The following is a 27315-nucleotide window of genomic DNA, read 5'->3' as shown; positions in this document are numbered from 1 at the left end:
CACCCACCATTCTACCTCCAAGGGCTATGTTAGTTTAGTCTCCAAAATCCTCCCAAGAGGATTCAGAGGTCAGGCTATTATAAATGTATGGAGAGAAAAAAAAAACCCTTCACCTATATTGTTTGCTTTACTTGAAATATTCTTCTATTCCCTATCCTACTACCCTTCCCTTTAATCTCCCCTGTCAGAATCCTACCTGCTGGGGTGGCCAGGTAGCATAGCGAGTAAGAGCACTGGCCCCAGTGTCGGGATGACCTGGAGATTGAATCTGGGCTCAGACACTTAGCATCTACCCAGAAACACCTACCTGGCCGTGTAACCTTGAGCAAGTTACTTAACCCCAATTGCTTAGGGGCAGCCAGGTGGTTCAGCGAATAAGAGCACTGGCCCCAGTGTCGGGATGACCTGGGGATTGAATTCGGGCTCAGATACTTAGCACCACACCCAGAAATAACTGGCCGTGTAACCTTGAGCAAGTTACTTAACCCCAACTGCTTATAAAAAAAAATCCTACCTGCCATCAAAGGCCCAAATCAGATGAACCTTCTTCTAAGATGATTTCCCAGATTTTCCCAGCCAGAAATCATCTCTCTTTCCTCTGCACCCTCAGTGTACTTTGTATCTCTTTTATACCGAATAGTATATTCTATCCTATACTATAGTTATTTGTATCTGTCTTATTCCCTCTTCGAATTCAGGATATATGTCTTACTCATCTTCGAATCTTCCCCACTGCCTAGATCAATTCTTTAATAAGTGTTGAGTTGTTGAAATGCAAAGATTTGTGGAAGTAGAATTATTTCTCTTTTCTCCTTGGGTGGAGTGAGGGATTTTTGTTTATAAAGAGTGCCTGCTCTAAGTGATCCTTTCTTTTACTAAGGTTTACAGTGTTGGAGTTAACCTTGAGCCTTTCCTCTCTCTTCCACTGCAAATCCAATAACTTGCCAAGTCTTTTCTCCATATTATTTCTTACCTAATCTAGTTGCTTCCCAAAGTACCACCTTCTGCATGAAGCCTTTCATGATCCCTACAACTGCTAGGGCTTCTCCCTCACCTAAATAACCTTGTATTAATATTGTTTACTTTTTGAATATATCTATATATGTACTTGGTGCTTCTGCTGATCGAATGCAGCCTCTTTGATAGCAAACACTGTTTTCCTTTTGCCTTTGTAGACTAACATAGTGCCTGGCACATAGTAGGCACTAAAAAAAAAAGCTTGTTGATTGATTGTTGGCATACAACCTCTTCCTCCTCTCAGCTAGCCTACTATTTATTCAGTTAATCAACAGAAGTTTATTTATCAAATATCCATCATGTACCACGATACTTAGTTACTGAGGCTTTAAAGACAAAAATAAAACAATCTCTGTCATTCAAAGAGCTCACATTATCATAATTTCTCAGAGACTTTTTCAGAAGCCTTATTGCTTTTAGGGGCAGCTAGGTGGTGCAGTAGATAGAGTACTGGGCTTAAACTCAGAAAGACTCCTTTTCATGAGTTCAGATCTGGCCACAGACACTTATCAGCTGTATGATCCTGTGTGGGTTACTTAACTCTGCTTGTTCCTCATCTGTAAAATGAGCTGAGGAAGGAAATGGCAAACCATTCCAGTGTCTTTGCCAAGAAAGCCCAAAATAGGGGTCACTGAATAACAATAATTACAAGCTTGTCTTCTGCCTTTTCTTTCTTTCCCAATCCACCCCACAAGCACCTACCACATTAATGTCCTAGGTCTAGAGGTTGTTAACTTTTTTGTATCCCTTATGTAGTCTAGTGAAGCCTATGGACCCTTTCCCAGAATGTTTTTAAATGCATAGAATAAAACACAAAAATACAAAGGAAATCAGTTATCTAAAAATAAAGTTATCACCCACATTTTTAAACTATGTTTATGAATTCTAAATTAAGACCTCCTTTTACAGAGACATAATTCTGATAATTTGACTGCCCTACTCCAGAATCTTCATTGTCTCTAAGATAAAACACAAATTCTTCATCTCGCCTTTGGAAGAGATATACAATTTTGCTCCTACCTAGCTTTGCAGACCTAACTATATCTCTATTTCTGTATCTATATCTAAACACATATATACATATATATTTAAAAAATATCTCCCTCCCCCAGTAAAATGTAACTGTTCATTTCAAGGGTTGTATAACATTTTTATGTTTGTTTCCTCAGCACCTAATAGTGCTTTGCACATTTTAGGTGCTTAATAAATGTTTGTTAAATTGAATTGAATTGTGCATGATGCAGAGGTGATAATAAAGTTTTGAGAGATCCCTATACCTGTTCTTACATTGATAAAGTAGATAAAATTTTATGAGCATTTTTTTTCAGTGCTTCAGGATAATTCATAAGTGTGATGAGTTTTCCATATAGATTCCTTATAGGAATATAGATAGATAGATAGATAGATAGATAGATAGATAGATAGATAGATAGATAGATAGATAGATAGATTCCTTATATTCCTCTTTCCACAGAGATTCATGCAAATTGCAACCTTCCAGGTCTTCATAGATAGTCCCATGAATTGCTTTGGTTTAAAAAAAATCACCCGTTAGCCAACCATCTATTATCTTCTTCCAACTTAACTAGCCTGTCACTCATAGAGCAGACATGCAATTCGTTACTGGGCCTTAATTTGAAGTATCATCCTCTTGTCAAGATTTGACAGAATTTTTGCTCTGCCATCGTGTAGTCCCTTATAATCCAGAGTGACTGGTGGCAATTACTTTGCCACAATGGAGGACCAGGGTAGGATTTTGGGTTGAAGAAGATATGTATAAAAATTCATGGCACAATAGAAGGAACATGAATTCTAGGATCAGACCATGTAGGTTCAGATCCTCCTCTTACACTCCCTTTGTAACCTTGAGCAAGTGGTAGCCTCCATTGGCCTCTTTCCTTACTGTAAAATGAGAGGTTTCAATCAGGTGGTATCTAAAGACCTTTCCAACTCTAGATCTATGATCCTAATGAATTAGAATATGATTATTTTTATAGGAGACTTAGAGAAATAGCCCCACCTTGTGTCATTAATCGAATCCCCAAAAGCATGTTATTAAGAAAAACATCATTACAAGGAATAGTTTGTTTCATAGGAATGGGGCCAGAGGTGTCAGAGTGGAGAGTATTCAGCCAAGTGGTGTAGGGAACAGGAGCCAGCACTACCTGGGAAGGTGAACCAAAAGACATTATATTGGGATTCAGGACATGATGGTGGCATATAGTTACAAGGTGTTAATGATGTTATTGCAAAGCAGTGTGGGTCAGGGCAGTGTTATTCAGGATATGCCTGTATAAACAAAGTGCTAAGAGAAAGTTCCATGGAAGAGGTGGCATATAAGCTGAATCCTGAAGGAAAGGTAGGATTTTAAAAGGTGGTGAAGAAGAGATAAGGTGTTCAACAGAATTATATTCAACTGACATTTATTAAGTGTAGTGTGCTAGGTGTTAATGGTACTTAGAAAAGCAATGGTCCTTGGCTTCAAGTAGTATGCATTCTATTGGAGAAAGAAAACACGTGCATAAATAAATATAATACAAGAAAAATTGAGAGGTGATTGGGGGGAAGGGGAGAGAGAGAGAATAGTAATACTAACCAAGGAAGACTTCATGGAAGAGGCACTGCCATAGTTGATCTTTGAAGAAATCATAGATCCTGAAAGATGATGATAAGGAGTGAATACATTTCTAGCATGGAGAATAACTTTTGTGAATGTTCAGGGGCATGTAATGACACATTAAATTCAGAACATGGCTGGTAGTTCAGTTTGTTGGGAATGTAGAATTTATGAAAATTTGTGAAGTATGACATAAGGCTGAAAAGTTAAGGTTGGAGGCAATATGGAGGGCTTTAAATGCCAGGGTAAGAAGTTTGTATTTTTCTCTATAGGTAGCAGGAAACCAATGAAGATTTTTGAGCAAAGAATTTATATGGCTATGAATCTTGCCTTCTCAAGATTATTTTGGTACTTTAGGGAAGCATGGATTGTAAAAGAAAGAGAATGGAATTAAGAAGACCTATTAGGAGGAGAGGTTTTAGACATAGTGGATAGAGTACCAGCCCTGGAGTTAGGAAGACTTGAGTTCAAATCCAGCCTTAGACACAGTACTGTGTCAACCTGGGCAAGTCATTTAACCATTTTTGCCACAGTTCCTCATCTGTAAAATGAGCTGGAGAAGGAAATGGCAAACCACTCCAGTATCTTTGCCAAGAAAACCCCAAATGGGATCATGGAGAGTTGGACACAGCTGAACTCAGGACTCAACTACAATTAGTAGTCTAGGTTAAACTGTGGGCTGTGACCCCATTTTGGGACTGTGAGAAATCTGGCAACAGTAAGAGGTTTCTGAATATTCAGTGACCAAAAATTAATTAAAAATCAAACACATTATGAATCCAAAGTGTTTCTGGCAGAGTTTGCTGGTGTTGCATTGGGCAGCATCACTGCAGCCTTGGTTCTGAACACAAAAGCATACACATTTTGCACTGTGCATATCCTCAGGCTATAGAACACCAAGGACAGCTTTTAAGTGGAAAAATTAGGCAAAAGGTACCAAAGGAGGGTCCTGTTTTTATGAGTAAAGAGAAAGTATGGGGACAAAAGGTGATGGACTAGAGTTGTGATCTTGTGAATGAAGAAAATGATAAGGGTTCATGATATGTAACAATAGAATTAGAATTAGTAAAATCTAGCAACTGATTGAATAAAGGTGGTGGGTATAGAGAGAATATATATAAAGAGAATCAAGAATGACTGCTTACAAGGTTACAAATAAGGTTGCCAAGAGGATCATGGATTTAAAGCTGGAAAGGATTTTAAAGGTTATCTAGTCTGACACTCTCATTTTACAAATGAGGAAATGTAGACCCAGATAAGTTCTTTGTTTATGTTCACATAACTAGTAAGTGGCAGAACTGGAATTCAAATCCAGACCATCTAACTCTAAAGTGAGTATGTTTTCCAATGTACCATGAAAAAGGGGAATTTAGAGAAGATCTGATTTTAGCAGGATAAAGATTGTGAGTGCTATTTTGGACCACTCAGTCCATCAGGAAACAGTTATTAGGCACTTACTATGTTCCAAGCACTGCCGAATATGAGACATATTGAATTTGAAATACCTATGTGTCTTCTAGAAGGTTTTGTACAAGGAAGTCATAGAGGTTGTCAATAATGAGTCTGATTCAGGGAAAAGCAAGTAGCCCACTTCCATTGGCACATAGAGGATGTGAAGAGATGTCATATGTGATGTTGCTTCAAAGATAGTCATTTTGGAGCCATATTGTAAAGAATCTTGAATTCCAGGTTAAAGGTTTAGACTTTATTCAGTAGGCAGTTAGGCACATGTGAATGTTTTTGAATGATGAAATGACATGATCCATACATAAGGAAGAAAAATTGATTAGATGCCTCAAGTTTCAAGAATGGAAGACCCAGGATGGTGATGCTATTCACAGAAATGGGATAGTTTGGAGGCACAAGTTGTTAGGGACGTATTAATTCAGGATTCAATATACTTGTGGTTTAGGTTGCGGTAGGATTCAGGGTGATAATGAATGGTGATTAGGCAGGTGGGTGAACTAGGGAAGTAACAGAGAGCCACAAAGTCCAGGTCAAAAGCTTTTGTCTCTTAAGTGCAATAGAATACGTATGAGATATAAGAGCCCAAATATGATAGGGTAAGTGTAATGGGCTTAGAAGTAAAGGAATGACTAGATTCCGGAGCTATTGGGGAAGAAGAAGAATACACAGTACTGAGCATCCAGTTAGAAAAGGAGGGGAAGGGAGATAAGGATTTGGAAGAATCAGAGATTGCTCTGGAATTTTTAGTCTGAATGAGTGGGAGGATGATGGTTCCATCAAAAGAAACACGTTTAGGGAAGGGTCAGACTTAGAGGGAAAATACAGGGAACTTAGATTTGTATGTGTTGAATTTGAGGTACTGGTGAGATAGGTGGGTTAGAAATGTCCAACAAGATTGGAAATACTCTCTAGAGAACCTGGATTAGAAACCAAACCTTGTGACACCTAGTCCATCATTATTTCCACCATAGCATACCACCTTTTGACATGCCTCACAGTTCCTTTTCCCTGAATCCCAACTGGTTCAGGGCCATGACTTATTTCCCATGGCAAGGTTCCCAGCTGTAGGCGGTAGGCCTGCTGTATTCCCCAAGCCAATTTTGTATATTTTTAGGCATTTTAAAATTATCTGTAGTAATGTCAGTTTCCATTTATGCAAATATTCAAGAGTTCATTGTGTTTTTAATTATTTTGTGAATTTAGAGGAAAATTTTGAGATTTCTTATAGGAAGCAACCTTGATATCTAGTCAAATTACCTGAATATGTCTTAAATAATTTATTTTCTTTATAGTTTACTTTAAATGAACAATGTTCAAATTCCAATCACTTATGCATCATGTGCCCAGTTCCCAATCCCCAAACACACATACACAGATTGTACTGTTTAGAATTGTAGCAAAGCAGTCCAAGGAAAACAATCCGAAAATGAAAACATGTTTTCCTTTGTTCCTGTACATGAGTAGTAGACTCCAAAGTGCTCTTGATTTCCTTCTACTTTGATTTTTTTTTAATTAGTCTGGTCTACACTGTCATAATACGGTGGCTGAAACTGGCAGACTGTTTTTAGTCAAGGCCTCACATGTTGCTGCATTTTTTTGGTTCCTGCAGAAGCCCAGGGTCTGGTATGAAGGAGAATAAGGTCAAAATTACTTTTTTTTTTATCAGTTTGTTGAGGACAAATTAGATTCTGATTCACTGAAACCACACACACACACACACACACACACACACACACAGATACTGACTTATATATCAGAATTCCAATTTATTAAAGTTTGATGGAATATCTTCCAGGTCCAAAGACTGGCTCTAATTGTTTGCCCAGGGCATTCCTTTTTGGTGGATAGTCCCACTTAGAAAACCAACAGACCAGAAGGTCCTATACTGAGTGAAAAATCATAGCATATGGTCTTTAGAGAGGAAAAAGATGAGGGAGTAATAAAACCAAATGATTTTTCAAGATAGGGGAGGTATGTATTTTTAGAAAGGAAAATTCTGTAGAAAAGTAAGGAATAAATATAAAGCATAATTTCCCAAAAGATACAGGAAGGGATAGGACACAGGTCATAAGGTTTGAGCTAGAAGGGACCTTAATAATCTTCAGCTCATTGTAGAAATGAAACTTGTAGCCCCAAAAATTAAGGTAGTAAATAACAGACCTAGTATTCAAACCCAAGCTTTTTGACCCCAAATCTACTTTATTCATTACACTGAGATAGAGATGGATTCTTAGAGAGGAGGAAAGAAGGTAAGAAGCATTTATTAAGTGCTGTCTATGTGCCAGGCACTGTGTGGCTAAGTGCTAGAGATAAAAAAAGAGGCAAAAGAGAGTCCACTTAACACAAAAATTAGCCATGTGACCTTGGGCAAGTCACTTAACCCCAATTGCCCTCCAAAGAGAAAAAAAAGATAGGTTAAGCCAAACTATTCTCATCTTTTTATTTCTTTTCCTTTTCTTTTCTTTTAAATTTACTGCTCTGGGATATCAGGGGATGCTATAGACATATTGTGCCTAGAGTACAGCAAGTCATTTGAAAAATAACATATGATATCCTTGTGAACAAGTTCATTTTATTAGAATATAGTTAGCTGTTTTGGGAACTTTTGAATAACTAGAATTTTTGAGTAATGTGTAAATAATGTGTGAGTAAAGTGTTAAATTAGAGGGGAATATCCCAAGGATCTCTCTTTGACGGATAGGGGTAATTTGGTATAATAGACAGTAGTCAGTGATAGAATCAAGAAGATGTGTGTTCATACTCTCTCTTGCCACTACCTTGCTGTTTGATGATAGACAATTGACTTAATATCTCTAAGCCTCAGTTTCCTCATCAGTAAAATGATAACAGCATTTAGAGTGCCTACCTCACTTGGTTGCTGTGAGTATAAAATGAAAAAAAAAAGCTTTGCTAAGTACTTTTTAAACTTTAAAGTCTTATGTGAATGTTAGTTATTATTCAGCTTGTTGTCATTGATTTAGGTGAAGTTATAGATGGCATGGTATTTTATGGCATGAATTTTAAAATTCAATTTTATTTTATTTGTAGTTCCAACTGTTTTCCCTTCAAATCCCCCCACCCATTGAGTAGGCAAGAAAAAACAAAACTCATTACAAATATTTATAGTAATGAAAAATAAGTTTCAACATTTGCTGTGTCAGGGAGATGGAGAGAGAGAAAGACAGAGAAAGAGGGAGAGAGAATGACAGAGAAGAAAATACATTTTCATCTGTGCTCTGAATCTATTGGCTCTTTACTCTCTATCTGTAGGTAAATAGCATGTTTCATCATGAGTCCTTTGGAATTGTGATGGGTTATTATATTGATAAAAGTTACTAAGTCTTTCAGAGTTGATTATCTTTATAATATTGCTATTACCTATTTTCTTATATCCTTCCAGCATTTGTCATTTTCCTTTTCTGTCATTGTAGCCAATCTAAAGGGTGTGTGGTGGTACTTTCACAGTAGTTTTAATTTCTGTTTCTCTATTAGTGATTTGGAACTTTTTTTTTAATATAGCTATTGACAGATTTAATTTTTCTCTGAAAAGTGACTACTCGTATCTTTTTTTTTTTTGCTTTTTGGAGGGGGCAAGGCAGGGCAATTGGGGTTAAGTGACTTGTCCAAGGTCACACAGCTAATAAGTGTGTCAAGCAAGTCTCTGAGGGCAGATTTGAACTCAGGTCCTCCTGACTCCAGGGCCAGTGCTCTATTCACTGTGCCACTTAGCCACCCCCTATTCATATCTTTTGACTATTTATCAGTTGAGGAATGACTCTTTTTATAAATTTGGCCCAGTTCCCTATATATCTTAGAAATGAGACCTTTATCAGAGAAAGTTGCTGCAAAATTTTTCCTTTCCTTTTCTTCTAATTTTAGCTGCATTGGTTTTGCTTATGCATTTTGTTGTTGTGGGATTGACTGAATGTAGGGAAGGTAGAGAATGAAAGAATTCAAATAGTAGAGGATAACTCCAATATAGAGAAACTGAGTATTTAGAAGATAGCGATACCTTCAATAGAAATTGAAAAGTTAGGAATAGAGATTGGTTAAGGAGACAAAATAGTGTTTTGTTTTGGACATTAATTTTGAGATACCTTTTGAACATCTAGGTGAAGATAAGCTAGCAGACAGTTGGTAATTTGGGACTAGAAGTCAGGAGAAAGATGAGGGCAGGTTATGTACATTTGGGAGTTATCTGCTCATAGCTAACAAGTGAACACAAAGGAAGTGATAAAATCACCAAGAAAAAATACAGAAATAAAAGAATCTAGGGTTCCAGCAAAAGGCATAAAATAAAAACTAAGACCATAGGCCCATAGATTTAGAGTTCAGCAAGTCCATTCAAGTTATATCATTTAACACTCTCATTTACCTATGAACAAATTGAGGTTCATAGAGGTTAAATGACACACAAAGTCACATAGATAGTGAGAAAGCCAGTGTTCAAACCTTGTTCCTCTCACTCCAAATTTCAACATTCTTTCCACTGTGCCACACTGTCTGTCCCCCAACAGAAATCTATACATGAGTTAGTCTGGACATAGATAGAAGAATTTGAGATGCTTAGAGAAAAAATAGTCTGTGACACTTCATGTATTGCCATGTATATAATATTGGGATTTCAGGAATTTGAGTAGTACATCACATACATGTATCAATTGCATCTTTAAATTTAATTTCAAATGTATGAAATACTCATTATGCAGAGTACCAGGCCATATACTTGGGAAGTCACCAAAATGGGAGATGTGACTGTTGTTCATATGGCAAGGACTAAATGTGATAATTACTTTGTCTTTACTAGTATTCATTAAGCAACATGGTATTATTAGCTTAAAGAATGGAATTCCATACACCCTGAAATTAGTAACATTATTCAGCACCTTAGACAGATGCTTTCAGAAAAACATTCTTCTGTTACCCCCAGTTTCCATATATGGCATAATCATTCCCCATACTTTACTTAATTGTTATTTAACTTTGATTTTCCATATTCTTAATTGATTTAGGAAAGTAGAAAGTCCTAAAACAACAACTACTTATTCTGGATGTTGTAATATTGTAATGAAATGCTTTTAGTTGATTCCCCCTGTTGTACCCCAGATGGCTTATAGGAATTAATTTCTTTTATAAAAGCCCCAAAACTTAGATTTAAAGGTTTTATTTCCATCTCATATATTTTTGATGATTCAGTTCTGAAAGATATTACTATATTAATTTACTAAAACAGACCATAGAATAACTAATATAAATTAGGTAATGTTAAAAATAAACATTTATTGTACAGTAATAATTCCGATTACCAAATTATCTTGATACAAAACTCCTTCATAAAGTTTCTGACCACAGAGTGTGTCATCAAAACAAGTAATTTTCATTTAATACCATGGTGGTGGTTTGTAATTTCTTACAAATTAACCTTTTAAGAACAAAAACATTTGAGAATTTACCCTGCTTCTATTCCTAGTGAATAGTTTAGTATTGGAATTTAGCCATTTAAACATTTAGAAGAATAAGGAAAACAATGCTTGAATATTGATGCAAAAATATATTACTATAATATATTTAATCATTATGACTTTTTCATGGAAATGGCATCACACTATAAATTTTTTCATAGTTCAGAGTTATAAATATGTGTCCTGACCAAAGAAAGCTGATAATAAAAAAAGAAAAGGATAACATAATAAACAAAATATTTCAGAAACCTGACCATGTCTACTACAGCTTTGTCTTCCCTCTCACTGTGATGTTGCTGTTGGCAGGCAATAGGATGTGATCGACAGCTTGGGAGCAATGCCAAAGAAGACAACTGTGGCGTCTGTGCGGGAGATGGATCAACATGCAGACTTGTGAGGGGACAGTCTAAATCACATGTTTCTCCTGAAAAAAGTAGGTTTCAAAATTAATCTCATGTTCCATTATAACAGTATGTTCTTTGCAATGTCGTTAATATATCCCTAGCCTGTTCTTAGCCATTTTTGTTTAGCATGTTCATAGAATACCACTAGGTTCAGTTCCTATTAAGATGCTTCATAAAATATTTAGACTAGATGGAACTACTTGAATTCAAGAAGGCTATCCTTCTCTGGGACATAAAGAGGAAAGAGTGAAAAAATTGCATACCATTGTTGGTGATAAGCTTATTTTGCCTCGAGAAACTTAGGGATCTGCGTCTTATTTGAAGGGAATTCCTTCTTTGTGTTCTAATTTTGTTGCAAATTTTTATAGCCACATCTTTTAGAAACTAGCTTGCACAAATCAGTTGAATGCCCTTTAAATTATATGAATAATTTGGCAAGTGATTTGTTTTATTTGAAATTACTATGGCTTGCCCTCATAGCTCTCAAAACAGCAAACTTCCCTAGAAAGAGCAAACTAGTAAGTGTTTGGGGTTTATCCCATGTCCAGCTGTGGCATCCACCAAGCTGCCTCTGTCTGACATCTGTAAAAGAGGCAGAGACTGCCTCACAGAATCATTCAGGTTCTGCTGGATTTGGGATGAATATAGAAAGATCTCTGTGGTTTAGTAGTGCTTATAATGCCCTAGCAATAGGAGATGACAGTAGAGGTAAAACATGTGGGTTCCAGTCTGTGTCATTCTTGCTGCTTGCCTAACCTAACAGGCAACACATTTTGAGAAAGACTCCCCAAGGACATGTGTTAGGTCTAATCTGGTAGCCAGAGTATTTTGTACTGATCTCATACCATACGTTCTGTCACATGCATGATTTGAATATGAACATGGCTTGCACAAAGTATGTCTCCCTTGTGGATTACATACACATTTCTTAACATTTTTTAAAAAGCTAGGGTTAAAAAAAAATTGTGATAACGTAAATTGATTTTGAGAACGGTGGGCCAAAAAGAGCCCTGCTGTTTTATAGTGATTTTCTTTGTACATTGTCATCTTCTATGTATCCAAGGTATACAGTAGTCATATTTAATTAAACTTTAAGGCATAGTTTCATGAAATTGAATAATTATTTAGGATATAGCCAGAAACTAGAAGGGTATTGTTTGTATAGGCCAATATGCATACACAGAAACAATGGATTTGTTTCTTTCAAAATTCAGTTCAGGGGGCAGCTAGGTGGTGCAGTGAGTAAAGCACTGGCCCCAGAGTCAGGAGGACCTGAGTTCGGTTCCAGCCTCAGATACTTAACACCCACACAAAAAAAAACTAGCTGTGTAACCTTGGGCAAGTTACTTAACCCCAATTGCCCTCCAAAAAGCAAAAAAAAAAATTTCAATTCAGGTGCCATCTTGAAAGTAACCTTTCCCTATCCCTCTAGCTACTAGTGTCCCCTCCACTACTCCTCAAAAAAAAAAAAAAACCCAAAAAACCCTTATATTTGTTTTGTACATATTTTGAATGAGAAACTGCAAGGCATAGTGAAAACCTGCTTTCAAGTCCTGACTGTGATGTAAGGCGGTGGGGTCTTGTGGACTGAGAGGCAGCCTTAGAGCCAAGCAGTTGTCTGACATATACTGCCTAAGTGACCCTGGATAAATCATTTAACTTCTCAGTGCTCTAGTTTAGAGGTGTCAAACATGTCGGTAGCAGGCTTCCTGCATCCCACAGCATTCCTTAATGTGGCCCAAATCACATTAAAATGTTATTGGAAAATATTTAACAAAATAAATAAAAATACAAGAGAGGTCAAATAATGTTAACAGATGGTTTTCTAAGGCATTATATGGTCAGTAGGAATATGGATTTACTTGACCTCCTTTCTATGTGAGTTTAACAAAAGTGCTTTAGGCAAGTCTCTAAGACTTCAAGTTTCACAGAAGGTGCCAACCTACACTGGAAGGAATTTGTTCATCAGAGTTCTCTGTATTAATGAAATCCCAAGTCCAGTCCCCATTTCTCTATTTTAAATATACTTATGTATGTGGTATCTTTCCCAATAGCATGTAAGATCCTCCCAAGGATAAGGTTTCATCTTTGTCTTTTTACTGCCAGAGTCAGTATCTGATTAAATAATGGATTTTAATAAATGAATAGTGATTGATTGTTTCTAGAGTTGTACAGATTATTTGGTGCCTTCCTCACAACACATTTGGAAGATTAATTTGAATAGTTTTCCATGCTAGGAAGAGCCGGCCCAGACCTTAGTAATCATTATGTCCAACCTTCTTGTTTGATAGAAGAAACTGAATGCTATAAAGATGAAGAGATTTGCCATGCTAATACAGTAAAGGAGGATGGCAAGTGTCTGTATCCAGATAAGAGAGCATTCTTCTTTGGGGGCAAGTAGGCAAGTAGGTTATCAGTAGGATCATAGCATTAGCAAGGACCTCAGAGGCCATATAGACCAACCCCAATATTTTACAGAGAAGGAAATTAGAGGACACACAAATTTTAAGTATCAGAGTCAAAATTTTAACCCAGGATTATTGGAACGCTCTTCTCCTCCCACTCCCAACCTTTACTGTTGACTTCCTTGGCTTTCTTTAAGTCCTAACTAAAATCTCATCTTCTACAAGTATCTTTCCTTAGCCCCTATTAATTCTAATTGCCTTTCTTCTTTTAATTATTTCCTATTTATTCTGCCCAGTCCTCCCTCACTTAAATCCAATTCTGTTGCAAGTCATGGCATCACTTTCCTGATGCCATGGTCCTCTTTTGGAACAAAGGACAAACAACAGCAACAACAAAAATAACATTTATTCTATATAAAGCTCCTTGAGGGCAGGTACTATCTTCTGCCTCTTTTTGTACTCCCAGCATTTAGCACAGTGCCTAGCATACATAATAAGTGTTTATTGATTGATTTATAAAGAAGGTAGCAATAGGGGTGGCCAGGTAGAACAGCGAGTAAGAGCACAGGCTCCAGTGTCAAGATGACCTGGGGATCAAATCTGGGCTCAGACACTTAGCACCCACCCAGAAACACCTGGCCGTGTAACCTTGAGCAAGTTACTTAACCCCAATCGCTTAGGGGTGGCCAGGTGGCTCAGCAAGTAAGAGCACTGGCCCCAGTGTTTGGATGACCTGGGGATCAAATCCGGGCTCAGATACTTAGCACCACACCCAGAAATAACTGGCCATGTAACCTTGAGCAAGCTACTTAACCCTGATTGCTTTAAAAAAAAAAAAAGAAGGTAGCTATAACCACTGACTACTTTTTAATCCCTACAGTATATGGGGAGGGATCTACACATATATGGAGGGTATCTATGAAAATATAAGAAAGGAAGTCTGCACAAACAGTATTTTACTACAAGCTACCTCTTCATAAAGTTCAGTGCTTAAAAAATGAGCAGTTCTTGGCACATAATAATTGCTTAATAAATGCTCATTGACTGATTAATAGGCACAGAGGATACAGGTTCCTACTATATTTATTGTTTATTAATTATAAGAAAATAATGTTACTGGTAGCCAAATGTAGTCATAGAAGACCTTCTCCAACAAGATATCTCCCAAGAATATTTTAAGATTGTACAGGATTCCTTGAAAGATTGCTGTAAATATTACTTTGTTCAACAGTTATCTGATTGTTAATATCAAGTCATAATACATGGGAATTTATGTTTGTCAAAGAATGCTTATCATCATTCCATGATCATGAAGAATGTCTATGCCAGGATCCAGATGAACAAGGAATTCTTGTTCTGTCCTCCAAATGCTTATTTTCTTGGTTATCAAACCCTGGTTGATCATCACAGTTCCTAAATGAGGCCAGTAATCTCTCTGATTTATTTGACCTAATTGTCCACACGAGTAAAAACAAATATATAAAGAATATGTTTTACAGGCTATGATGTCCAGTTGCTGGGAAACCCATTAGGTTAGTCCCTAAGTTTGTATTCCTTGGAAAGATGGTACTGATGAACAATGAATTAGGCCAATAATTTAGCAGGGGAAAAGAACAGGCTGGAATTTACTTGGGAAATGGTACTTTCAGCCACCCCAAAGCAATTCCTTAAAACAAAAATTAATCTTTTTATGAAACAATGAAATAATCTCTCAGTCACCATAATTGGAGGTATCCCAAGAGACAAGGGAGAGAACATTGATGGCTATAAATAAATTGATGCATATTGCCAATGATGACTTGCACACAAAGAAATGATATAAAAGGAACCAAGGAGATGTGATTGAAAAAGGAGGTAAGGTAGTTGCATAGAAAGTTTGAGAGATAAAAAGGACAGACAGCCCAATTGTTGCATTGGTCCTCATGTGATTTTAAAAGACCTGGTAAAGGCCTCTAGCAGGTTGGGTAGACGTGTATAGGAGTTGCACAGGGTAAGAAAATGACTTTGCACCATAAGAGGGAGAACCCACACCAAAGGAATAATAGATCCATTGATACAATTAATTATTCAGATATGCAAAATATTTATCATTTCATCAGCATGAAGAGCTCCTAATGAAGGAACTCTGTCTACTAAAACAAATTGCAGCTTTTCTGTGACATAGTAGATATGTTCTAGGGAGTTCCCTGAGTCACATAGAGACTAAGTGACGTGTTAGTGTCACACATCTAGGTAAAGGTCTGAGGCAGCATTTGAACCCAAATCTTTCTTACCTTAAACTCCAAACACTATCCATGGTGCCTCTTTATACTGCCAAATAAAATTTATTTAGCTGATCCCATATCATTTGACATAAAGGCTTTTCTAATTTTTTACTCTTATAAATAAAACTCCTATTAATGTTTATTTCTCCCCTTCTCATAAATTCTTTGGATGCAGTTCTAGTAGTAGGATAACTGGGTCAATAAATATGAGTTTTGTAATTCTTATTGGTTATTACTCAACTATTCCCCCCAAAGATTGCACCAGATCATAGTTCTGACCATGCAATAGAATTTACTTGTTGCCCTACAACCCTGCCATTACTCATTTTTATTGTTTTTAATTAACTTAGGAATGGGCCTATCTCATACATTTTACTAGTAAAAATCCTGCACATTCCTTAAGGCCCACCTCAAATACCTCTTCCATAAACCTTCCTTGATTGTACTATACCTAGCCAGAAGAGATCTCTTCCTCCGATAAATTCCCATTTCTCCTTTTTGGAGCTGCTCTCATATACCTTGACTCCCTGTGTTGTATGTTTATGTAAACATGCTGTATATATCTTTATACAAATATTGTTATTCTTTCTACCAGACTATCATCTACTTAATGGCAGGGGACATACAACTTTGTATATCTATCAACACCTCAAGCAGCAACTTTTCACATATTAGGAATTCAATAAATGTTTGTTAAATTGAATTAAGACCACGTGAACTCCTCACTGTGGTGGGCCTTCGGCAGCTGTCCCTTTTGGCTAGTGAATAAAGGGGCTCTGTGTGGAAACCCTAATGAATCTGCTGTCTTCATTAGCACTGAAGTTCATGCCTACAGCATTGATCCTGTTGGAGACGTTGACTGTGTTAGGTTTGGCCCTAATTTTTGGCCTGTAGTCTCAGGAGATTTCCAATCTGAAGTAAAAGTTGAGGGTTTCAGTCATCTGAGCTCTCTGCATTTTTCACAGTAGCAGGCTAACCTCCAAAGACTTGGTAAGATCCATGAAGTTAATTTTCCTTCAGTAGGGTCTATGGGGCTTAATGTAAAATAGCTAAGATGAAGTTTTTTGCTTTGCTAGACCTGTGATTTTCTCTATGTGAGGATCTTTCTAGTGTGGAAATTTCTTCCAGTGCAGATCTGATTTTGTAACTTGTAGCCTTAAGAGAGTTGTTTGGGGGCACTTAGCAGTTAAATAACTGGTCTGTGATCACACAGATGAAACTCGAATATCAAATTTCTTAGCCCAAAAGCCTGGCCACCCTCTACTGTCCCACATTACTTCTCAAGCTGGGAACATAAGCTAGCACATACCTAGCCCCATCCACTGTTGCCACTTTGCTTGGTAGATATAGTCTTTAAAAAAAAACAAAACTAAATATAGATCTGTGTTTCAAGAGAGAAAATCTGTTTATCTGTTTAGGAGCTATTTGCTTCATTGTTCTATTGAAAATCTCGGGGCAGCTAGGTGGCACTGGCTCTGGAGTCAGGAGGACCTGAGTTCAAATCTGGCCTCAGACACTTGACATACTTGACATAGCTGTGTGTCACTTAACCCCAATTGCCTTGCCTTCCCCCCCCTCCAAAAAAAATCAACAAAAAACCAATTCATAGAAATGCACCTAGTATGTACTCATATTTCATTGTAGGTCTACAATTCTCAGAAATTAATGGCACTCTTTTATGTGATAGTATATATACTTGTATAGACAAGATGTGTGATTTAACTTTTCATATGGCTGTATTATAAAGGTAGTGTGATGTGACAGTTATATGTGGAGGTTGGAATCAAGGAGATCTGAGATCAAATCCTACTACTTTCCAGCTTTATGACCCTTGGCAAGTCACTTAACCCCTGTGTGTCTCAGGAGACTCCTTAGGATTTAATAGATAAACCTATATGGGTAGAGGAAGTTCCCACACTGATGGAGACTCCCACAAGGAGTTTCTGACAGTGATGAAGTTACAAGATCTCTTCCTATCCACATGTTTGTACAGTTACAGGTTGAGAGAAATAACACTTCTCTCAGGTAGGATGTAAGCTCCTGTAGAGCATGTATTATTATTTTTTTTATTTTTGTATTCCCAACACCTTGCCTGGTACCTTACATGAAGAAGGTGGTTAATTTTTTTCTTTGTTTATTTGCTTCTTGAAGACTAGTCTTAGATATACCACAAACTAGGTGTATGATCTTGTCCTTATCTCAGTTTCCTTGTAAGATAATGAGAAGGTTAGACTGTATGATCTTCCTGCTGTAAAATGGTACTGCTTTCAGAAAAGGAGAAGATGCCATTTTTCTTTGGCTAGTTTGAACTGTAACAGCACACAGAACAATACTTAATCTTCCTTCCTCAAGTGTGTGTGTGTGTGTGTGTGTGTGTGTGTGTATAATAGAGCAATCCCAATAGAATATGGCTTTAGACCCATGTGAGAGAGGAAGGGGATTTGTTTGAGCCATTTACTGCAAAGAAATACACAGCCCTGTACCTCTGTCTTTCTGTTTTTTCTCCATCTCTCTCTGTTTCTGTCTGTCTGTGTCTCTATCTCTCTCCATCTCTGTGTCTGTCTGTCTCTCTTCAAGACTTCCCATGAGGGTGGGAAGGCATTCCTCTCATTAGCAGCTGTGGTGGCTGTTCACTTGTAGAAGCTAGCCTGTGCTGCCTAAGGTAGACTTGAGAATGGACCTTATGCTACCTCTCCTCATCATATTTCTTTTCCTCAGCTTAGGAGAACAAATAATCGGAAGTTTCTGGCCTTAGAGGCAGCCTTGTGAGTTTCAGAAGTTTGGATCTCCTGGCTCCTTTGATCAGTGCGAGCTTCAGTGTAGAAGGTGCTCTGTGTAACTAGTTAAATCTCATTTTTAAGAGCCCTATGTGCCAGGTCCTGTACCAAGTACTGGGTTTACAAAGACATATACACACATAAACACAAGTCCCTGTTCTCAGGGAGTTAAGAGTCTAATGGAAGAGATACCATGCCAACAACTATATACAAAATAAATTGCTAGTAATCTCAGAGAGAGGCACTAAGATTGAGGACTAGAAAATGCTTCTTGCAGAAGGTAGCATTTTAGCTGAGATCTGGTGGAAGCCAGGAGATGGAGATGAGGAGGGAAAGCACTCCAGGCATGAAGAAGGGCAACCATCTGAAGCACTTGGTGTCAGGAGATGGAGTAATGTGTTCCTGGAGCAGCAAGGAAGCCTGTGTCAGCAGATCACAGTGTATATGGAAGGGAGTAAGGTATAAGAAGATTGGAAAGGTGGGAATGGGCCAGATTATGAAGTATCATTCAGTTACATCAGCTCTTCTCAGAGGAGATGATGAGTACCATGAGGAGGCTGAACCCAACTATGTTCAGGCTTTCCAAAATACTACTAGTGTGGGGCTGAGGTCAGAGGTGAAACAGCTGCTTCTCAGTCCCACAAAATGTTTCATGTTTTGATATTTTAAGTATCAACCTCCCAGGACAGTATAATAGGAATTATGGTTACTGTTTCATATTTTTAGTCTTTGACAATGTTCATTTATGAGCCTTTTGAGTATTAGGCATTTCTTTTGTGTGGATGAATTGCTGTCTGATACAGGATTTACATCGTACATTGAGTATCTTCCTATTCCCTTTTGGGCAAACCCTAGTCATGAGCCAAACTAAAACTTTCTTTAAGTGTATTTTCTCAAATGATTAGAGAGTAAAGAGCAAGAGAGTACAGGAAGTGGGAAAGGGGAAAAGAGCCTGGTCTTTCTTTTTAATTCAGGTACACCTAGGACGAAACCCCAGAAATGGGGCCCCTTAGTGAAAGGAGTCCTCGTTACCTTCTCTCCCTCCTTCTCCCATGTCAGGAGGTCTGTTGCTACATATACAGAAGGGTATCTTTTTATTCTAGTAGGTGACACAGCTTATAAACGGTCCATATAAATTAAGATGTTTATAAATAAACACAAGTTCATTCATTCAATGAATAATTAAATGAATGAACAAGTATTTATTAAGGGGTTTATATGTGACAAGCACTGTGCTAAGCACTAGGAATACAATTCCAAAAGTGAGTTTCTGCCCAAAAGAAACTTGTTGTCATTGTTTTTCATCATTTATTCTTGAAGAGGATACCACACATACCATACCATACCCTACCCTACCCTACCCTACCATAAAGAAGAACTGGAGAGACAATGCATATATGCAACACATTTATTAAATGTTTTCTGTATTCAGTAAATGTTTTTTCATACATGGTGTAGAATTGTGCCAGGCACTGGGGGAAATTTAACACAGTTTAGCCAAGAGCATAGTCCCATCCTTTACAGAGTTTACCGACTGGTAGAGGCATAAGACATAAACCTAGCTCGAAATACATTAGAGAGTTACAAGCCAAATCGAAGTCCTTTTGAATCTGAAGGAAAAGGTCTTTGCTGACAGGGATTCAGGGTGACTTCATGAGGATTGGATCTGGGGAAGCTTCATGGAAGAAGTCTTTCCCTTAGGCTTGAAAGGATAGGTCAGTAGTTGAAGAGGGAGAGAGAGGAGTATAGGCATATTTAGGACAACATGAACGAAGGCTGGAAAGCCTAAGAATGTAGGATTATTTCAAAGAGTGGTCCATTTTTACAGCGGTGTAGAGATGTGATAAGAAATATTATGGTAAGGCTGCCATTGTAGAATGGTGCCAAATTCTGGAAGTCCTTGAATGGCAGACAAAGGAATTAGCACTTTAATCGGTAGGAATAGGTACTCCATATGCGATTTTTGATTAGGGAAAGGACATGACTTGATCTATGATTAAAGCGTTCTTAATGGGTAAGCCATCCCCTCAGAGTTTATTTTGGAGGAAGTTCCATAAGGGATGAAAAAGTTGGACCCAGAATCTGGGAATGAGTCAGAGAAATGTGAGTAACAAGGACAAACCAACACTTAAGAAAGTTTAGCCTAGGAGTAGGAAGAAAGTGTACAGTGCAGAAGGCTAGTTTGGGAAGACTTTTTGGTAAAGAGAGAGAGTGGAGGGGAGGTCAAATAACAATCATCATCATAATAATAACTGACGTTTATATAGTGCTTTAAAGTTTTCATAGGACTTTTGGGAAATTGCACGGAATTACATTTATTCCTGAACCCTGAAGCTTGTGCTTAGAGAATATGCCAGAAGGCACCTCGTTTCATCAAGGGCCAAGAAAGAACTCTAGTTGGACCCAAGGTAGAAGGAAGGAGGAATTGGGAAGAGAAAAGAGACTTCTTGGAGAGAGAAGTGGGGTGAAGAAGGGCCTGTACCATATCGCTATACTGCATACCTGTGAGTCACCTACTCTGTAGACTCCAAATAGCCAACTGAGTGTGATGGAACTCGATTTACTTCTGAAGGATAGAAACAGAAGAAAATAAAGGTTTGAAGCAAGGGTGTGCTGGGGTCAGCTTTAACTAAAACCTACTGTGAGATTTTCAATATGAGCAATTTACCCCTCAGAAATCTGTGAGTACTATAAATCAGGGACTGATTGATTGTTTTGATTTTCTAGACTTAGGAAAATAATGGACAAAATGTTAATAATGCATATTACTTTTAAAACTGTGCCTTGTGTACATTTTGGGGTGGAGGAGAGTCAGTTCTGAGGCATTGACTAGCATACTCCTTGTTCCAGCATCTAGAACTTCTTCAGGAAGGAATGTCCATAATGTTGAGTAATGTCTGCAGAAGGGACTTTTGGCAAGAGGAGAGAGTGTCCTGTTTAGGGTGCTCCTGGCATTTCATTAGATCTTAGATGCATGTACCTGAGTTAAGGCTAAAAATAACATGGATCTCCTACTTCTATGAATATAGAGTGTTCTCATTCCTTAATTTTTAGTATGGTTTGTTCACGTCTCTGTTTTTCTTGCTCTGAATCTGGCAAGACAAAATCCATTTTTGGCTAAGATTTTCCACATACCATATGGAAGCACTTCTATTTAATCATGCTCTGTGTGAATGAAATGTGGAAATGAAGCCATGTCTCCCTTTTTGATTGTGTATCAGTAGTGCCTGCAGAATAAGTACAGTTTTTTGGTAAGGGTTGCCAAGTGATTGTTCATATCTTAACTTGGATTCATACCGAGTCAGTGTTGAAAAGAGACGATATTGGCACATCCTTGCTCAGGAGAAGGTACACAAGGTTGTGAACAGGATATCATTTCCATCATATGCTGAGGCAGATTCAAGGTGCAAGAGTACAGATCCAAGACCTTTACTATGAGAAAAATGAGGCAGTAATTCAGCTTGAATATGCAAGTTTCTACTCAGAAGAGGAGGCAGAGAGAGAGAGGCAGAATTAATAAGAGCTTTCCATGGGTGATTTGAAGCAAAAGCAAAAGATGCAAAAGGCTTATATGTACTTCTGAGACTAAAAATAGTAACAGATGAATCCTATTCTTGCAACACAGACAAAATAGCTAATTGAAGAATTGAGCATATAGATTTCATTTAATTCCCACTCTTCTACTCATGGTCGTGTTCACCTAGAGAAAATGGTGTTGGGGTATAGTGGAACCATGGATGACTTCCTTAATCCAAAAAAAATGTGTCCCTACTGTTATGGCTTCTTCCTAGAAAGCTGCTTTGGTACCACTGTCAGAAACATTATATTGGGATGGGTAGACTGTCTGCCTCAGAATAGAACTTCTTATCTCCTAAGTGGATCATCATTTAGAGGATTGGGACTAGAGTCAGGCATACCTAAGTTCAAATCCATCATCAAGCACTTATTAGCTGTGTTGTTCTACACAAGTCACTTAACCTCTGTCTTCCTCAGTTTCCTCATCTGTAAAATAAAAATAATAGTAGCACTTACTATACAGGGTTCTTGTGAGGATTAAATGAGATAATATTTCTAAAACAGTTAGTACAGTGCCTGGCCCATTATAGGCACTTAGTAAATGCTTGTTCCCTCCCTCCTATAGATACATACAACTGGCTTCTCCTTTTTAATAGTAAGTATGAAGAAATCATTTTTTTAAAACTGATAACTGTATAAGAAACATAATCCAGTCAGACATAGTAATCTTGCTGAAATTGTCTTTCTAACATGAATGACCCAATATTCATCTCTTTTTGTATTCCCACATTGAATGAAAAAGGGGAGTGTGGCGCATCAGAGTGTATCAAGACCAGCTGTCTGGTTCATTTTTAAGGTATCTCACCATTTATTTAGCTGAGCCCAGTAAAGAGGGCAGCATGATGTAAAGACAAGGAGTCAGGAAACCAGAGAGTTGAGCCCCAATTCCAACTCTGATATTGTTAACTACCTATGTGACCATGGGCAGGTCACTATATTTTCTCTGTGTCTTGGTTTTTGTGGTCTCCAGAATCCATACTAGTTCTAGCATTGTATAAATACATTTGTAGTGAATTCTCTTGGGCTTTTCCTTTTCTCCTTTTAAAAATTGGTGTAGAATTGAGCTAAGCTCCAAGAAAGACCTTCTTGAAGGGGTCTCAGTTGAATTCTTAATAGAGCAATCAGACAGTTAAATATTGATACTTTCTTTTTTGTGTGCTAGAGCTCTCAGAACAGCCAAAGAGGCTGTTCAGCACAGGCCAATTGCCAGAAAAAGAGGTTCATTTTGGGACAAGTATAGGGTCTTCTGTTATTTATTAGAAAGGATAGTAGAAAGCCCTGACATGATGCTGTCATGCCCAGTGAAATGCATTCTTAACTCTTGGAGTCATAATAACAGCTCACATTTGTTTAGTGTTTTAAGGGTTGTGAAAGACTTTCCCCATAACAATCCTGTCAGATAATGAGTGCAAGCATAATATCGCTGCCTTACAGACCAAGAAACTGAGGCTAAGAAAAGTTAAATGACTAGCCCATGATCATACAGATAAGGTCCAGGTCCAGCACTCCATTCTCTATGCCATTGAATTCTACCCAATTTAGATATTGCCTCTTCCAATCTGTGTTGATGGATTCATTCTCCTTCTAGCAGCTCCACATTGTCTTGAGCAAATTTTTCCCTTGGAGTGCCCCTTTCCTTCCTGTGTTCTTCTGTGCTAAGTAAAGGCAGAATCTACCTACCAGTCTTATTTCCCTCCCAAACAGAACTTTAAATGAAACAGCATTAAAGGGGCGTAGTTATCAATTATCAACAATGTCCTTAATGGGAAATGCCCTCCTGGCTAGCCAAAATTTAAGCTATAAAAGCTGAGGCGTAGAGTTGAGAGACTATAATTTTCATGGTAATATTGGCACTCCACAGCTTGCTGCTTCCTTCATCCCTGTACATCTGGGGGTTTCTTACCTGATGGCTAGGCTTAAGAGGAGCTGCCAGAGACTTTTCCTTTCAGGCCTGGGGAGAAGTACCACAGAACATGTTGCATTGGGTTCTCAAAGCCTCATCACATCCTTTTATCTCCCTGCCTGTCCTGTTAGCACTTCTCAAACTCAGTAGCTCTGGCCAGTCCTGGGCTATACTCCTAGAGTCACATCAAGTCATGTCAAACCAAGTCAACCAGCATTTATTAGGTATTAACTATGTACCAATTACTCTGCTAAGCATCAGGGATAAAAATACAAACAGAAAGTCTCTGCCTTCAAGAAGCTTACTTTCTAATAAGAGAAGGCAATCCACAAAAGGGAACTGGAAAGGGAAGTAAAATAGAAGGTACTGGGCACAGGGGCATTGAAGAGAAAGCCCAGGAGGACAGAATTGCAGCCTAAGGAGGAATTAATATGTGGTTGCCCTGGGCATGATCCTAAAAATGGAGATTCTGGGAAGAAACAGCCGACCAGAGGCAAAGACTGCAGGGGCAGAGGGTACTTCATTGTGTCAAGTCCAGGGGTGGAATGAGCTTCCAGGGTCAAGAAGTTTCTGGGGCATTATAGAGACATTCCAAGAGTTACTATACTAGGGTCTTTCCACAAATAGGAGCTCACCACCATCTTGAAATTGGTCTTAGCAGAGAGTCAATCAACTTAAGACAAGCATTTGTTATAAGGTATTCATGACATCCTCTATGATGTCAAAGAAACTTTGACTGGGGCAGCTTTATGTGGGATCAAGATGCCCAGGGCCATGTTTGATGGTGGCACATCTCATTAGGCATCCTGAAAAAGAAATCAACAAAACTTGAATACTAGTGGCTTAAAGGGTTTGCTTACTTGTTCCCACATTTGCTTATTCCTTCTTGATGATAGTACTGATAACATTCTTATGGGCATTATCTTCTTCGGTCTATTGTACACTTGCTTTTAACTGGGCACTGGGCATCAAAGAAGGGTAAGAAAGGGGCCCTTCCCTTGGGGACTTCAGGCTTCATGGGGAAGGGATGGCCTATACAGAGATAGCAGAGACTAAGTGTCAGATGAGCTTTGGGGGCAGTAAATGTTCCAAGGGGAGTTTGAGAGCTTCTTTCTCAGTTAAAAAGTTCTGGGCCTCACCCTCTGGGCTCCTGGCCAGACTCTGATCAACAGGAAGGACTCATCTCCTCTGCTTCCACTCTCCAGCTTTCTCAGTCATTAAGGGAAGAAAGAAAAAAAAACGAAAGAAAAAAGAGGACCCAGCCAGATGCAGTGTCCTGTCCTTTCTGGGAGTGTCAAACCTCTTGTCTAGTTTTTGCCAAACACAGGAGGTTTTTCTACCTTTTTGCTTTTTTGCTTCTTTTCTCTGAAAAGGAAAGAAATGTTCCAGATACCTCCCATCTGCTTATGTTATTCTAAAGCTGACTGGCTACTTTTTCTTTTTTAAAACATACAGTGCTGGTTTACTAAATTAACAGTCCTTCCCGGAGGTTCCTTTAGAAACTGCTTCAAAAACAAGTTTAAAGTGTCAGTATCTTTTACAACACCCCAGAAAATGAAACAGACTCCTGGAGAGAAAAGCAGCTGCTTCACTCACAGCTCCCTGTATGGTATATATCTTAGATCGTTTATTTTTTGGTGTTATGGAGATGATATTATTTATTTTCATTATAATAAAATCAGTCAAAAACTTTCTTAAATAGAAGGTACAACATTGTAATGCCAAGGTTAATTTGGGTCGTAGAGAAAACCAAAAATTTCTAAACACTCAAATTGAAGGATTATAGTAGAAAAGCTGTCTCTTATCAAATATTGGCAGTTGGTGTGTTTTTAATGTTCTAATTAAGTACAGTAGTGGTTTTTTCAGTATACAACTGGCTAGTTTGTATTTTCTCCACTTCCTATGCCTGAAAAAAGTTAGAGGAGTTCCCTGGCCTGACTGTACCAAAGATTGGCAAGGGAACAGGCTGTACTGGCAGTAGAGATTATCTCCTCACTATCTGGGGCAAGGTGGTACAGGAAAACGAAATATTGCTGCCAAGATACTGCTGATAGGTTGGGGCAGGAAATATAAGTTTATAACTTATATTATAAGTTTAAAACTTATAAGCCCTGTAAATTTAACTCTCTTGTTTGGGTTCATAGGATTTAGAAGTGAAAAGAAAGCTAAAGGTCCTTTAGTCCAAACTCAGATGAGAAAACTGAAACTCAGAGAAAGGAATTGATTTGCCCAAGGACACCCACACAGTCATTCAAAACTAGGGCTTCTGGTTTTCCACCCCAGGCTCTTTCCATTACACTACTCTCTCTGGGGTGAGTGACCTTGGACTTTTATTTTCTGGGTGAGTGGTGCCTTCTGATGATCACAAGGCCACACTCGTGATCTCTAAGCATCATTGCTTTACCATTTACCTTTATCATGTGGATTGGCTGGATTTCCAGCTGGATCCCTGATATGTTCCCTCTTATTGTTTTTTAAGCTGTAATTAAATGAATATAGTGCCTGAATGACATAGTATGAAGACTGAGTTTACCTGTACGGAATTTAATGTTGTGATCAAACAGAACTTAAAACAAAGTTAATTTGACAAGGATGTAAAAATATAGGAAATATGTCACGTAAATTACATAGTCAGTAGAAAGGACACTACAAGGGTATCCAGGCATAAAACCTGAGTTTGAGTTTAGACTCTGCCTCTTTTAAACCCTGTAGTGCTGAATAACATCATGACTCTTTTAAAATGTGTGTGTGTATTCAGTTCCATTTTATTTTCAGGTCTATATTCTTTCCATCTCAACTTTGCTCCCTATCCCTCTTTCCCATTGAGAAAGCAAGAAAAGAAAAACCTGTTGCAAATGTGTATAGCAAAGCAAAACATATTTCTACAATGGCCATGTTAAAGAAAATGGCATTACTTTTTAAAGCCTCTCTTTCCGTATCTGTAAAATGAGAGTGCTGCTATTTGTACTACTTAGCTCACAGAGTTGTTGTGAAGAAAATTCTGTTAACCTTAAAGGGCTCTATGAAAGAGTTAGTACTATTATTATTGGGCATAATCTTCAAGTGCTATGTAAATGAGTAGTACTAATGATTGTTATTATTGAACAGATATAATAAACAGATCCTATGACTGTAATTACCATTGCATTTCCACAGACAGACTGCGTATTTATGTAATCATTGTAGGAAGCACTCTGCCAAGCAAGAAGCTACCTCAAGAAAGATAACGAGCTACCTCATTCAGGGGAAAAACTGTATATAGACATTACTGAAAAATGACACTATTAAGGGCCATAGTCAAGTTTTATACAAATGAGATTGGGGAGAGAGTATAGTCTATATTTTAGTCAGTAGGGTATCTTTCTGTCTTCTATACTACTGCCTAGCTCTATACTTTAAATATGGTAGCTACTTATAAGTAGT

The 27315-nt window shown here is 37.9% G+C and overlaps 1 protein-coding gene across 5 annotated transcripts in view; it reads left to right on the top strand.

Moving 5' to 3' along the window:
* ADAMTSL3 (ADAMTS like 3) overlaps positions 1-27315 on the top strand; it is a 567766-nt gene that overhangs the window by 306867 nt on the left and 233584 nt on the right. For all 5 annotated transcript variants that reach the window (XM_069098697.1, XM_069098694.1, XM_069098696.1 and 2 more), the window contains exon 7: positions 10870-10996. In XM_069098697.1, the coding sequence (XP_068954798.1) occupies positions 10870-10996 (127 nt within the window). The remainder of the gene's footprint in view (positions 1-10869; positions 10997-27315) is intronic.

This window comes from Petaurus breviceps, unplaced genomic scaffold (assembly GCF_028583685.1).
Source record: "Petaurus breviceps papuanus isolate PSGF00001 unplaced genomic scaffold, PetGlider_PUasm1.0 37, whole genome shotgun sequence".
NCBI lineage: Eukaryota > Metazoa > Chordata > Mammalia > Diprotodontia > Petauridae > Petaurus > Petaurus breviceps.
The sequence above is the reverse complement of the archived record's forward strand: the minus strand, read 5'-3'. Positions and strand labels throughout refer to the sequence as shown.